We start from the raw sequence: 14,234 nt of genomic DNA, 5'->3' as shown, positions 1-14,234 counted from the left end.
TTCTCTGAGGCATTATGTCAAAAAAAAAAAAGAAGAGTGTGAAGTCTGTTTCATTCTGATGAGATGGTAGCAACTCGCCTAACTGTTTTACATTTGCATAGCATTTGCATGAGAGATGCTCGCTGAAGTTAGATGGGGCTGTAATGTCTGCCGACTTCATTGTTATTAAGTTTCTGAGCCTCTTATGCTGATCTGGGTTCGTAAAGTTCATCCCTGGCTTACTCTGTCAACATCAGGCCATGCTCAGAGGAGAAAGTTGATGAGAGAGTTGCATCCCTGTGCTTTAATTAAGCTATGTAATTTGTATTTTGGCTGCCGGCCCAAGCTCGTTTGACTTCAGTGGTGTCTTTCGGGTGACTCTTTGATTGGACCAGCCACTGTATCCACTTAACACAACCCTGCTGAGAATGCACATAGAATATTGCCTATCTGTAGATGCTCTCTTTTGCTGATGTGTAGTTTACTTTCAGATATTATACTTTCATACCTGTGTGTAATCCTCTGGCTGGAGCCATGCATGTGTTTGTTGTTAGCTGCTGAACTGCTCTGAGTGTTAAAGGCTTTCGTCATTGATCCCTGTGATGAATTCATATGACTAATGCTTGCATAACATCAGAGTGAGTCGATAGAAACTTCAAGATGATGCACTCGCACTGTGTGTCTGCTATCTTTCGGACTTTGTTAAGCAAAAATATGCAAAGTAATTTCACTCCTGCCAGTCCACGTTGTGTTCTAGTAAGCTTCTGTTTTAAGATAAAGTCCGAACTGCTGAAAGAAAACGTAGGACTTGTCCTTTTTAAATGTGTTGAAAGAAGCAGTGGGAAACCTTCCAATATCTCAAATGTCAACTGAAATCTTATGTTGACTTTATTTTTAAGTGTCATGTCAGCGTCTGAAATGATTGGAATAGCAAAATAGGACTTCTGTAGAAGAAACGTTTTCCATGAAATCACCAGATGAGCTTGTGTTGCATAAAGAAATGTTTTCATTTTGCTGATTTGATGTGAAAAGTATCTGAAACGAACTGATTAAACATGATACTGAAGTAATTGATCATTCTCCATTTATGTACAAACGAACAACTGAATATTCCCCTAGCAAAAATTTGCTCTAGGTCTTCCTAAGCTTCTAATTTAGCCCAAAAAAAAAAAAAACCCAAAAAAAACATTTTTTTTTTTTTTTCTTGTGACTCCGGGGCCATTTCATACTCTTAGCAGATGCACTATAGCTGCTGGACCATGCGTCAGTTTCTTTTTTTCTTTTTTTCTTTTTTTTTTTGCAAAAACAAAGTGCTTGCTGGACTGTTTGTGACTCAGCTGACATCTGCATAGAGACTTGTGCGCAATATAAATGAAGTGTGTAGAAGTCGTGCTTAGAAACTGTTGTACAACTTCCAAGCAATTAGAATACACTTTTCTCATACTAAGTGAAGTATGGGAACTTCAACTGCTCTCCATTATAGAAACAGCAGCTTAATGTCTTCCAAATGCTTCCAAACAGTCAGCACAATGTTTTTCCATTATAAGGAGAAGCAGCAGTCACCTAGAAGTTTTCAAGATGATACTTGTCTGAACTCTGCATTTGCATATTTCCAAGGCTTGGTAGCACCTGTTCCAAATATTGAGATATTGGCAGCGTTTTTAATAATATCTGAGCAGGTTTTCTTTCTTTGACAGTTGAATGAAACAAAGTACTGACTGTTTACTACTCTTTACTCAGAAAGTAGCACCTGATTTATTTTCTTCTTTTGTGGAATTGCCTTAAAAACCTGCCTAAAGAAAAACAGAAAACAAACTCCAGCTTCTAAGAAATTGTCGTGTTGATTAATGTCCTGTTGCAGGTGTCAAGGGAGTATTATTGTTCCCTTGACAAACTGAAAGGACTACTTCTATTAGTCATTGTGAACCAGAGGAAAAACTAAATAAGTGTGACCATTATGTTTCAATTACTCCTGTGAGCCTCAAGAACAATATTTCACTCTTTAAGCATCGTTTCTCTTCTCTCCCAAAATGTGAACTCAAATATCTACCTAAATTTACTCTTCCTTTCCAAAGCCCAGATATTATTTTCACCGCTTTTACCTTTCCAACTTTGTTCAGGCTTCTCGTAGCGCTTGTGAGGAAGCAGGTCGAAACGCTCCCACGGGTTTGCAAGGATCGACCATGTTGCATCACTAACGGCAACCTCCGGTGTCCATGCATCGTATTCACCCATGATTACAGCAGTGACTTCAGAGTCTCCAGATCAATTTTGAGTTCGTAACGAGAAGATTTTATGCAAGTTTGTTTGAACCCAGTGAGGAGGAGGAAGTCGGGGGAACTGATGTGTGGCTGCAGTCGCGTGCTGTGGTAGAGTTTGCACTGCATAAACTGTTGTTTCCATTCCTCAGCTTTTGGTTGGTTCCTCCCAGTAAATGACAAGTTCCTGCTGTTTCATAATCTCAGGGCAAAATGAATTTCAAATAGAAACTCAAATGTTTTTGTGGGTTCAGGGAGATGCCTGTGTTTGCGTCCACACAGCTCACCTGCTTTTCCTGCATACATGTTTGTAGTAAAGCTGCTCACGATATTCTTCATCTGTGTCACCAATAAGTAGCCACATGGCTCGTTATTTGGGAGGTAAAAAAATAAATAAATAAAATCTTTGATTACTATGAGAGAGATCCAGACTTTTTTTTTTTTTTTTTTTTAGTTTTGCTTTAAATTTTTATTAAGCCCCGATGTATTTATAACCCCCTGACAGATTTGGATTAGAAGAAATCTTTGAAATGAGTGCCTTGTTTGTAAATTTAATTGATATTAAAGTTTTTGGAGTGACTCAGTGTAACTTAAATTTGACAGAAAATCTGCAGTGGGAGCTAAAGATTAGGATGATGGTAAATTGACCAGACTTGGAGCTCGTCCCAGAGGATGAATTGACAAAGTCTCCTGGAAGCTTTCAAAAAGTTCAGAAATCACAAGAACTTGGTTGCTGTAATGCCAATACAGTCTTTTAAATTTATTATTGAGAAGGATATAAATTATCTTTAACATTACAATTTTGTGAATGTGAATTATAAACTGAGATTTTTGTTTTTACCCTTGTCCATTGTCATCTTTTGTGAGATTTCTGTCATTTTCTTTTAATGAAAATTAAACGAAACATAATCTGCCAAGGGGTTGAATAATTTTTTTTTGCATAACTCAAAAAACCCCCCCAAAAAAACAAAACAACAAATTTTCAGATTATCACTTTGAAACCTTTGAAGCTCTTTAGACTATCTGTCCCAAAAACGAATTTAAAGTTAATTTTAAGGACATAGAATAAGTTTCTAGTAAATATGTGAGATTGAATTCTTAATTTATCGCAACACGCCTCGCATTTAAGTGTCCGTTATCTACTCGTGTCTCCATCTACACATACTAATTAAAGTCATTTATTAAAAATGATTATTTCGTTCTTGTTTCTGTAAGTTCTGGCCGGCGTAGAGACGCCGTCTTCTCTTGCACGTCTCTCTTCTGTCTCAGCATGACAGTCGGCCTATAGAGGAACTGCGAGCCGGTTCCCATAGCTGGCATGGAAACCGACGTCTCGGATGACTTGGCAGAGGAACACAGTCCGGCAGGAACAGACAGTGCTGTATCATTGTCCTTCATTAGGAAAGAGATATGGGCACATTTGATAAACATGCCACGCAGTGTGATGTCAGCTGCACGCCTCCCTCTGGGACTCTTTCATGAGCATGTTTGGATGTTTTTCTTTCTTTTTCCTTCAGTTTCTGGCCAATCTGTTTGTTCTCAGCAGTGACCTGTTAGCAGAGAGCCTCTGCCTTCTCCTCCTGTTCCATGCAGATCTTGTGGGGATTTTAGCTGCTTAGCCTGGGTTTACATCGCTTCATTTCAAGCCTTGTTTAACACATTTCATCCCAGGAGTCTCTGTACACCATGCAGCAGGGGCTTACTTATCCAGACTAAGAACATTTTGTTGGATAATTCCAGTGGGTGCGGTGTTTCTCTTGGATGTTCTCACAAGATCAGGCTAATGGGCTTGCTCTTAACCTCTATAGAAAGGTGAGATTGGAACTTTAACCATTCGATAAAAGTGTAAATGTCACTGCTGGTCAGTTTTGTTGAAATTATGTGAAGCAAAGGGACATTAATGACAAATAAATGGAGTTACATTTATACAGTTTCTTAAAATGTCACAGACACTGAAATGTTGTCAGCAAATCTCCTTTTGTTTTATCTCCCCTTTCATGTACTTTTTTTTTTCCAGTGATGGACACCCAGGCAGTGTTTGCGGCACTGTACGGCGTATGTGAAGAAAACGTGACTTTCTTCTCGGGCGGAGCCAAGGGGACCCAGGGTGATGCGGGTCGACGTCTCGTGGAGGCCATGAAACTGATCCAGGAACACGCGCGCAGCCTGGAGCCTGTTATTTCTGGCTTCGCTGCCGTTTATCAACATTTTGACTTTGATCCACACATACCTGCTAATGGCTATCGCTCGCTCGTCAAGGTAAGCTGCGCAAAGCTTTAAAATTTTTATTATTTTTTTCTTTTTGTCTGCAGGAGTCGAATTTTAAATTCCTGTTTCTTATTTCCAACTTGGTGCAGCTTGGAGGATAAAAAAATCTTTAACTCTGCAGTAGATTCATATCAGTATTCCCTCACCCTGGTGAAAAACTGCTCCATCTTTGACTTGATATTGCTTTGTTTCAAGGTCGGCACATTTGTTGCAGAGATTGATTTTTATGTTGCAAATCGGGGGGTGGGGAGGGCGTAGATGAATCCTCCAACTGCACAGTTGCCAACGACTACTGGATCCGATGTATTTTAATCTTTGACGCTTATCGATAAATCTTCATGACCTTCAGTTGGCGCAGCAGACTATAACTGAATGTGTTTGGCAAATGAATGCTGCTCTGTTCTCATCGCCCTTGATTTCCACATTTATGATCTCTCTGGTTTTTGCAGATCTTTTCCTCCTTCTTTTTTTTTAAACATGTTTGCAGGAGGTCACAAAATATTTATCCCCTTTCATTGTTGCTATGATTTAACTTACAACTTCGACGTATTTTAAAAGTAATCTATTTGGTGAATAGGGTCTAATTATGTTTAATTTATTGACCAGCTTTTGAATTTCTCAGTTCACTGTTCTGCTACCTAAAATTTGACTTTCTAGACAGACGAAAGTTTGGAGACGCACCACAAGTTATGTTGCGCTTTACCTCCAGGCACCTTCAAAAGCATTTCTTTTAACAGTCCAACGTTTTGACTTGCTTGAAATTCTTATTTTCAGGTTGTGCGTTGCTGTCTTCTCCACATCGTCCACAAGGGGCGCTACATCACAGCCAACCGCCGCAGCATCTTCTTTCGGGTAGCGCACAACGTGCGAGAGATGGAGGCGTACTGCAACGCGCTCTGTCAGCTGCGCGCCCTGCTCTACCTGGCGCAGCGCATGCTACATGACAACAGCCACGGAAACCTGTTCTTCCAGGATGAAAGTGGCCTCAGCGAGAGTTTCGTCCGGGAATACGCCTCCATGCATAAAGGATGCTTCTATGGCCGCTGCCTGGGTTTTCAGGTGAGATGCAATAAGTGGTGGGGAATGGGAATGAGTTACGGGTGCCTCCTCCCTGGTTATGAATAATGCTTCTGCTAGTATTATTCATGAAGAGAGGTAGAGCAAAAAATATTGAATCAATGATTCTGATTAATGTCGGGCTATTGAAATGAATCCTAAATGGATAAACATAAACCATCCTGCTGCAGCAATAAAAGAAAAAATAATGGTAGATTTGCTCCTCTTCAGCAGGTTCAGTCCTCTTCTGCTTCTGTTTTGTACTGATGAAGGATTAGACTAAGTGACTTTTTTTTTTTTTTGTTTTTTATAATATGTCTTTCTCTCTCCAGTTTACGCCGGCCATCCGACCGTGTCTTCAGACCATCGCTATCGGCCTCGTGGCCTTTGGCGAAAACTACAAGCGTCATAAGTCAGGAATAGGTCAGCATCGCCTCATCGACCAGCACACATTGCTCTCATTCATCCTCGCATCTCTTCTGCATTCCTCCTTGGCCCCTGACTGTGTACCTTTTTGATGTTGTGCGTTTGGATTTTCAATGCTCTTTCATCCTTTTTGAAATCTCGAGGGCGGGCTGGTGTGTTTCTTGTATATTTCAGAATGTTTTGAACATTCACACACAGTTAAGCACAGAGACCGATTCATATACAAACTTGTGATATACACACATGCACTCAGACATAAATAATTAACACTAACAAAAGGAATGCCCCCACTCTGATGGTTTCTTGTGCTCTCTGCTGCACCTCAGTGGACGCAGGAGGTATTGCACCGTACGGTGAGTTTATTGGAACCTTTTCATTGTGTTCCTCTTTATTGACTTGGAAGACATTTGAACATTACTCTTGAGTTGTTCCTTTTACACCATATCTTCTATCGTCCTGAATATTTTTATTCTCTTAGCTTTGAGTTGGGTGTTTTTCTGTTTTACGTTGTAAGAAATTTCAATTACCTGAGTGGTATTTATAGGTGCATCTCTATTAAAATAGTTATGAAGTGATGTATTTCAAGTATTTATTTCTCTTATTTTCTTTCACTTTAGCGTTCAGCTTATGAAACTCCAAACTGTTAATCAGAAAAATTCAATTTCCCTTCAATGACTGTGTAGACAACAAAATAACTTCTGTAGTAAAAATCCATTCTTAGGTCTTGCTTAACATTCCAATCTCCTGAGAAACTTGAGGGTTTCATGTAGGTCTAATTAAAATTAATCAAAAAATATGCTTGAAATGCATGTCGCTCCATGTGTGATAATATAGTTACCTTTTTGCATTGGGTTTTAATACATAGAGATGTACCTGTATTATATCTGTTTATTTACTACACGTCCTTTCCTGAAATTATTTTATTTTTATTTTGGAGAACCAAATATACATTTTACTGAATGAGGCCCAATTTTTCCACCTGTCTCTCTATTTCTGATGTTTGCTGTGGCCTCGTTACATTTACATTTGCTTTCCTCCTGTATTTGACCTTCATTATCGGTAACTTGTTCCTTATTTTTTTTCAGTGTTTTGGTTAACATTTATTTTATTTATTTTTATTTCCTCTGTTTTAACTCATATTCCCTAGACACTCTCATTGTTTTGGTTCTGCTTTGTCCTTCACATTAACCTCCCATGCATCCCCTCCTCACTGTGTCCACCGTCTTCCTTTTCCCAGGCGTGGCAGCCAGCTCTTTCTTTACCTCGGGCAAGTATGCCATCGACCCGGAGCTGAGGGGGTCAGAATTTGAACGGATAACTCAGAACCTGGATGTACACTTCTGGAAGGCCTTCTGGAACATCACAGAGACGGAGGTCCTGTCGGTGGGTAATGTCCTCCTGTTGCGACGCACGGTGGACACATTGTAAGACATTTGTAATGTGTGATATCTGATTTTACTGCACAGAGAGACATTGTAATTTAATTATCACATATATTATACATTCTATGCTTCTCTGAGGAAATTGACTTTTCTGCCTTTTTTTGTTTTATTCCAGAGAACAGTAGTAATAATGGGAGAAATTCATTTCATCTTGTTTTTCATGACGTATTCATCCAGTGACCAATCAATTTACCTTGGTGATTTTGCTACCTCATGTCTGTCTTCTATTCATTTTGTTTTTTCTCCAGAGTCTTGCCAGTATGACCTCTACTCAAGTCAAGGTGAACAGAGCGCTTTCTGTGCCTCCTGTGCCCTTTGACCTTCCTCTAGCCACAAACCACACAGCGTCTGTAACGATAGCTCCACCTTCGGCGCACATCGGCCCCGCTCCTGTTCAGATGAGACTCATTTCTTATGAGCTGCGTGAAGGACAGGTAATCCCATTTTTAACTTCAAGTTTAAATGAACATGGCTTTCAAAGAGACTAGCTCTTTTTTTTTAAGTAGAAACCCTGGCAAAAGTTTCTAGGCATCTTAAAACTTTTTTATGGCTGTTTTTCTTCTATTTTTTTTCTTAACACCCTGTTAATCTTCAAAATTGGCTGAATCTGACTTTTGTTTTGTCCTGATTTTCTGGTAGATCAGATTTCCTCCTTGAATCATCATCATCATTTTGCTATCACTTAACTTTTCTTAACTGAACTTCTTGCTTCTGCCTCAGAAGCAAGAATTTATTCCGGGGGCCGGCTGTCTCCGTTTCAGCTTGTTCTTCTTTCTTTATTCACTGGTAATAAACCAGAAATTCTAACAGCAAACATCTTAAGCCAGTGATAATGCTCCAACAAGACAACAGTGTTCTTTTATGCTGTCAGAATCCAAGCCTACAGCAGTAGAAGTCCCTGCTGTTTGTTCCTGTTGATAAATAGGAATTATTGTGCAGTTCTGCTGGCGCAGGACGCGTTGGCAACAAGCTGCTGCAGAACCACCAGCTTATCCAGCTCTCAGAGGAGCTCTGCTTGCTAACTTCAGCTGCAAAAATATCAGCACAGACATTTGACTCTGTTTGCAGCACATAGCGCCATGCATGCAGATTATTTGTGTGTGGCAAGGATTATAAAGAGAGAATGGGAAAGTTTGGAACCAAAACTTATGTTTAGATTTTTAATCCAACACCTTTCTCTTTCCTTCTAGGACAGCGAGACTCTGCTATCTCTGTCTCGATCTGAGGGAGGTGCTATTTCTCTGTCCCTGGGGTTGAAGACCAAGCACCTCCCTTCTTCCCCCTGCCTTCTCATCCACTTCCATGGGGGAGGCTTTGTGGCACAGACCTCAAAGTCCCATGAGGTGAAATGATGCTCCTGCATGAAATAGTTGTTTTTAAAAAAAAAAAAAAAAACATATATTTTTTTCCTCAGTTCAAAAGCAAATGGCAAAATAATTTTTACTTATTTTTTTTTAGTTTTTAAGCTAATGTTTTGGAGGACAAAATGGCTTAATTGTTAAGTATTGAATTGTTTTTTAGCATAATAATTAGAACAAAAAAGGTAAGTAATATGCAAACGTAGCAGACGGAATAAATTACAAACATTACGGTACACACTCATTCCTCACTGTCAGACTAGCTACTCTAGTGTTGTTTTCCCCCCCTATTTGAGTAGCTTTCATTAGCGCAGTCATCCAGTCTAATTCACCTTTTGTATTCCTTCAATAGTGTTTACTCAAACTAATTGTATCGAACCCCAGATAATTAAAGAGACAGATACAAGTTGACAACGGAGGGGCAATTGGTTGCCACTCTGCTTTCCCTGTCAGTAGTGCTGCATGTAATGAGCTGTTAAGCTAATTATTGTTGTAATTATTCCATGAAAACTTAATTGAGAGTTTGACCACTCTCTTTGCTTTCTTTACTGACAAAGTGCACACAGAGCTGCCCTTTTGTCTGTGCAGCATATTAGTGCTTTAGTTACTGGCCTCATCCTTGCTGCTCACGACTCAGTCCGAGGCATGGGTCAGTATCAGATTGATGGGTCAGTATCAGATTGATGGGTCAGTATCAGATTGATGGGTCAGTATCAGATTGTCACAGTTTGATAACCTCAAGAAAAACATCAACATAATACTAAAATAATTTTAACTTGTCATCACAGTTTTAATTTATTTTGATTTCAATACAAACACTTAGGCCAGAATATAGAATGAACCTGTACAATTTTGTCATTTTGAATTGCCTATTGTGCTAAGATCTTTTTACCAGTCTGCTCTAGAGTAATGCTGGGAGTTAAACAGGACAACATTTGCTGGTTAGTCACGTTATCTGATAGCCAGCCTGCAATCTGCTGCTTTACAAACATCCTGCTCTTAGTTATAAACTGTAGTTTCAAAGCAGCGTTATGGGAGGCGCTTCGTTTCCACACTGTCACAGTGGATTTTTCTGGTATCTGACAATATTTCCAAACAGCCGAGTTCGTCTTTCTTTCAATCAAGTTAAAAGGTTAGATTGTGGGGTTCTAAATCATAAAGCTAGTATTTAGAGGCCAACAATTTTTTTTTTTTTTTTTTTACTTTTTTTTTTTTTATTAAGCATAATGATGCTGATTTTTTTGTGTGTGTCTGTATTAAAAAAAGGAATATGATTTTCTTAAACTTTATGATGAACTCTTTTGGCCAGTAATTTAAAAATGTGTTTTTGTCTCTTCTCAACAAAAACAGGATATGGATCATTCTCTTTGAAAATTCTCCATTTAGCAGAGTTTAATGTCAGCTTTTGACTAACAGTCACTGGATGTTTGTGGTCTTACTTGCAGTGGAATTCAAAACAAAAAAGTGACATGGTTAATAATCATTCATATCTTGATTTGCACAGATTCCATTTGAATATTTTACCAATAACTCATAAAAGTTGTCTCAACTTCCTGAATTGAATTGCAGTCGCTGGTCGGATGAAATCGTTCCGAGACTGGTAAATGGTTTGCGAGCTTCGATCCAGACACCGCTGGTTTAGGAACACTATTTGAGCCAGTAAACGGATGGGAACGGGCAGTTCTGTACTTTGCCCTGTTCTCCATTAAGTTTCTTTATTTTTCCTATGGATTCTTTGGCAGTAGTTGCCTTTATTGAGTAAATGGGATGGAGAGAGAGCGAAGATGTGCAGCAAATCCAAGAGTGGTAATTGAGCTCAGGACAACGGCACACGGTGCATGTGCTCTACCAACTGAGGCACAAAGCTAAACAAAAACTTCTACATCTTTTTCTGATATCCAAGCAAAAGCCCTTTAAAAACAAAAGTTTTTTGGGGGTTTTTCCATTACTGTCAACAAGACAACGGCGAACCTTCCTCTTTCATTTCTTTTGAGCTGTCCTGCTTCTTCACCAGATGACATATTCTCCATACATCACTAATTTAAGCTGCGGAACATCCTGCATCCTTCTGCGTACTGTGCTCTGCTCCTGCCTGCTTCTTTGAACCTCTCCAACATCAGTGGGCTCTGAGGTCAGAAGAACCACTCGGTGGGGGCAGAGATGCACGTCTCGCTACAGAACGTGTGTGTGTGTGTGAGCAGCATGTGGATGGAGTGACGAGATCGGAGCTGGGAAAACCCGACATTATTCTGTCAAACTTTTACACTTCAAGCTATCCCTTAAATCCAACAGCCAGCCCGTCCCAGCCTGGATCTGTTTTAATGAGCTTGTTTTCTAGTTAAAGTGTGTGCTATATTACCGGCAACTCCACAGGAGCAGCACATGCATTACTTGCTTAGCTCATCTTGATGAAAGAGAGAATTGTGTTACCAATGGTTTGATCCTGTTTATCCTGTGCCAACTTGGCCATCTGTGACCGTTTGCGGTATTTAGCTACTTACAGCTGTTACAAGACAAGGCTCTGTGAAATTGCAAAGGACATGGGCATCCTTAGTCTGCAGCTGCATGGTAGTTTGTGGATGAGAGGGAGCAATCGCGAGGGTGCGGAGCGCTGTCATGTTGGATTAAGAAAGAAAGAATTACCCCAGGCTCTAATGGAAGACATGTCGGACTGTCCTTCACTCTTTTCTTTTTGACTGCAGTCCTGCCAGTATCTCAGACAATTCTTTGTTCACTCGGTATCCTTTGTCATATTTTGGCACTGATGCTTCCCTCTTTTTTTCATATATATATACAGGTGCTGGTCATAAAATTAGAATATTGTGATAAAGTTCATTATTTTCCATAATGTCATGATAAAAATTAAATTGTCATATATTTTAGATTCATTGCACACCAACTGAAATATTTCAGGTCTTTTATTGTTTTAATTTTGATGATTTTGGCAAACAGCTCATGAAAACCCAAAATCCCTGTCTCAAAAAATTAGAATATTATGAAAAGGTTCTCTGAACGAGCAATAAAAATAATCATCTGAATCAACAAAGTAACTCTAAACACCTGAAAAAGATTCCTGAGGCCTTTAAAAACTCCCAGCCTGGTTCATTACTCAAAACCGCAATCATGGGTCAGACTGCTGACCTGACTGCTGTCCAGAAGGCCATCACTGACATCCTCAAGCAAGAGGGTGAGAAACGGAAAGAAATTTCTGAACGAATCGGCTGTTTGCAGAGTGTTATATCAAGGCACCTCAGTGGGAAGTCAGTAGGAAGGAAAAAGTGTGGCAGAAAACGCTGCACAACGAGAAGAGGTGACCGGACCCTGAGGAAGATTGTGGAGAAGGGCCGATTCCAGACCAAATTAAATTTTCATCTCCATAAAACTTTTCAGCAGATGGAAGCATGAAGTGCTCCAAAATCTTCTGATAGCTGCTGCATTGATCCTGCCCTTGATAAAACCCAGTGGACCAACACCAGCAGCTGACATGGCACCCAGACCATCACTGACTGTGGGTACTTGACACTGGACTTCTGGCATTTTGGCATTTCCTTCTCCCCAGTCTTCCTCCACAGTCTGGCACTTTGATTTCCGAATGACATGCAAAGTTTGCTTTCATCCGAAAAAAGTACTTTGGACCACTGAACAACAGTGGTCCAAAGTGCTGCTTCTCTGTAGCCCAGGTCAGGCGCTTCTGCCGCTGTTTCTGGTTCAAAAGTGGCTTGACCTTTGACCTGGGGAATGCGGCACCTGTAGCCCATTTCCTGCACACGCCTGTGCACAGTGGCTCTGGATGTTTCTACTCGAGACTCAGTCCACTGCTTCCCCCAAGGTCTGGAATCGGCCCTTCTCCACAATCTTCCTCAGGGTCCGGTCACCTCTTCTCGTTGTGTAGCGTTTTCTGCCACACTTTTTCCTTCCTACTGACTCCCCACTGAGGTGCCTTGATATAACACTCTGCAAACAGCCGATTCGTTCAGAAATTTCTTTCCGTTTCTCACCCTCTTGCTTGAGGATGTCAGTGATGGCCTTCTGGACAGCAGTCAGGTCAGCAGTCTGACCCATGACTGCGGTTTTGAGTAATGAACCAGGCTGGGAGTTTTTAAAGGCCTCAGGAATCTTTTTCAGGTGTTTAGAGTTACTTTGTTGATTCAGATGATTATTTTTATTGCTCGTTCAGAGAACCTTTTCATAATATTCTAATTTTTTGAGACAGGGATTTTGGGTTTTCATGAGCTGTTTGCCAAAATCATCAAAATTAAAACAATAAAAGACCTGAAATATTTCAGTTGGTGTGCAATGAGTCTAAAATATATGACAATTTAATTTTTATCATGACATTATGGAAAATAATGAACTTTATCACAATATTCTAATTTTATGACCAGCACCTGTATATATATTTTTTTTTTCCTCCTTGGCTCTCTGAATCCCTCATGGAAGAACACGAAAGGGAGAGCCGAGGGGGAAAAAAAAGTTTTTCTCTGAGAATCAAAACCAAATGTTTTCCCTTGCATCCTTCCCAACATCCATGTTATGTCCTCCAGCCAAAAACAAAAAATAAAGAAAAAAGACTGAGATCAACCTCAGTTGCAGAATGAGCCAGTGGTTGATTCATTGTGCGTTAAAGTTCTGATCAAGAATGGATGTGATGTCTGCAATTTATGCAGAGCATCAAGTGTTGGGTAGCAGCATTAAAGGATTGCAGATTAACAGCTTTGCCTGTCTGAAAGTGAGTCGGAGCTCTCATTAATTCCCACTTCGGAAACCCAAGAAGAGTGTGTGTGTGTGTATATATATATGTGAAGAGTTTCCAAAGTCATGTAAAATTAAACAGCCTCTATCCCACCTCAACAAGAACACTCATCTCTTCTCTGCCCACTGGGCTGTGTGTTGTGCATGCACAGCGGTTTTTTTTTTTCTCTTCTTTTTTTTTCTGTGCAGGCAGCTGATGTGTTGCCTCTGACTGACACCTTTGCCACACACTCAGCTGCATGCTCTAACTCATTGTAGACTCCCAGTCAGTGAAGGAATGTTGTTCTCAAATGTTTATCCTCACCTTAGGAATACCTTTCACTGATTCACACATCGCCTAAATCAAAGCTGTGCTCATTCTGCAAGCTCGCTCACTTCTCTGTTGCTGTGATCCAAGATTTAGTGTGACAGATTAAGGCTTAAACACACCCAAGCTGACTGCTGTTTTTATTTCACTTTAATTTATTTATTTTTCATGATAAATCACAAGCTGGTGGTGTGACATTCAAACATGCACACACACCTTCATTCCTCCCTGGCGGTTTGAGTAAAGATGTTTCACTTTGACTAAAAGCACTGTCACAGCAACTCAAAAGTATTAAAGCTAAGCAGAGAAAAAGGGGGCCACGGCCATTCTCACATTTCAGGGTCACTGTGTACGTACAATAAACGTTTAACCTGACTGTAACAGGCAT

General features: G+C 40.1%; 1 protein-coding gene across 3 annotated transcripts in view; it reads left to right on the top strand.

Moving 5' to 3' along the window:
- The window catches only part of lipeb (lipase, hormone-sensitive b), a 33,148-nt gene that overhangs the window by 5,209 nt on the left and 13,705 nt on the right, over positions 1-14,234 (top strand). For all 3 annotated transcript variants that reach the window (XM_014985424.2, XM_014985422.2, XM_088014225.1), the window contains 6 exons: positions 4,255-4,496; positions 5,280-5,564; positions 5,894-5,984; positions 7,225-7,370; positions 7,678-7,863; positions 8,620-8,772. In XM_014985424.2, coding sequence (XP_014840910.2) covers positions 4,255-4,496; positions 5,280-5,564; positions 5,894-5,984; positions 7,225-7,370; positions 7,678-7,863; positions 8,620-8,772 — 1,103 coding nt within the window. The remainder of the gene's footprint in view (positions 1-4,254; positions 4,497-5,279; positions 5,565-5,893; positions 5,985-7,224; positions 7,371-7,677; positions 7,864-8,619; positions 8,773-14,234) is intronic.

The sequence above is a fragment of the Poecilia mexicana genome, unplaced genomic scaffold (genome assembly GCF_051168715.1).
Source record: "Poecilia mexicana isolate PSO_F unplaced genomic scaffold, ASM5116871v1 scaffold_16, whole genome shotgun sequence".
Taxonomy (NCBI): domain Eukaryota; kingdom Metazoa; phylum Chordata; class Actinopteri; order Cyprinodontiformes; family Poeciliidae; genus Poecilia; species Poecilia mexicana.
Note: the sequence above shows the minus strand (reverse complement) of the source record. Positions and strands in the feature narration are given on the sequence as shown.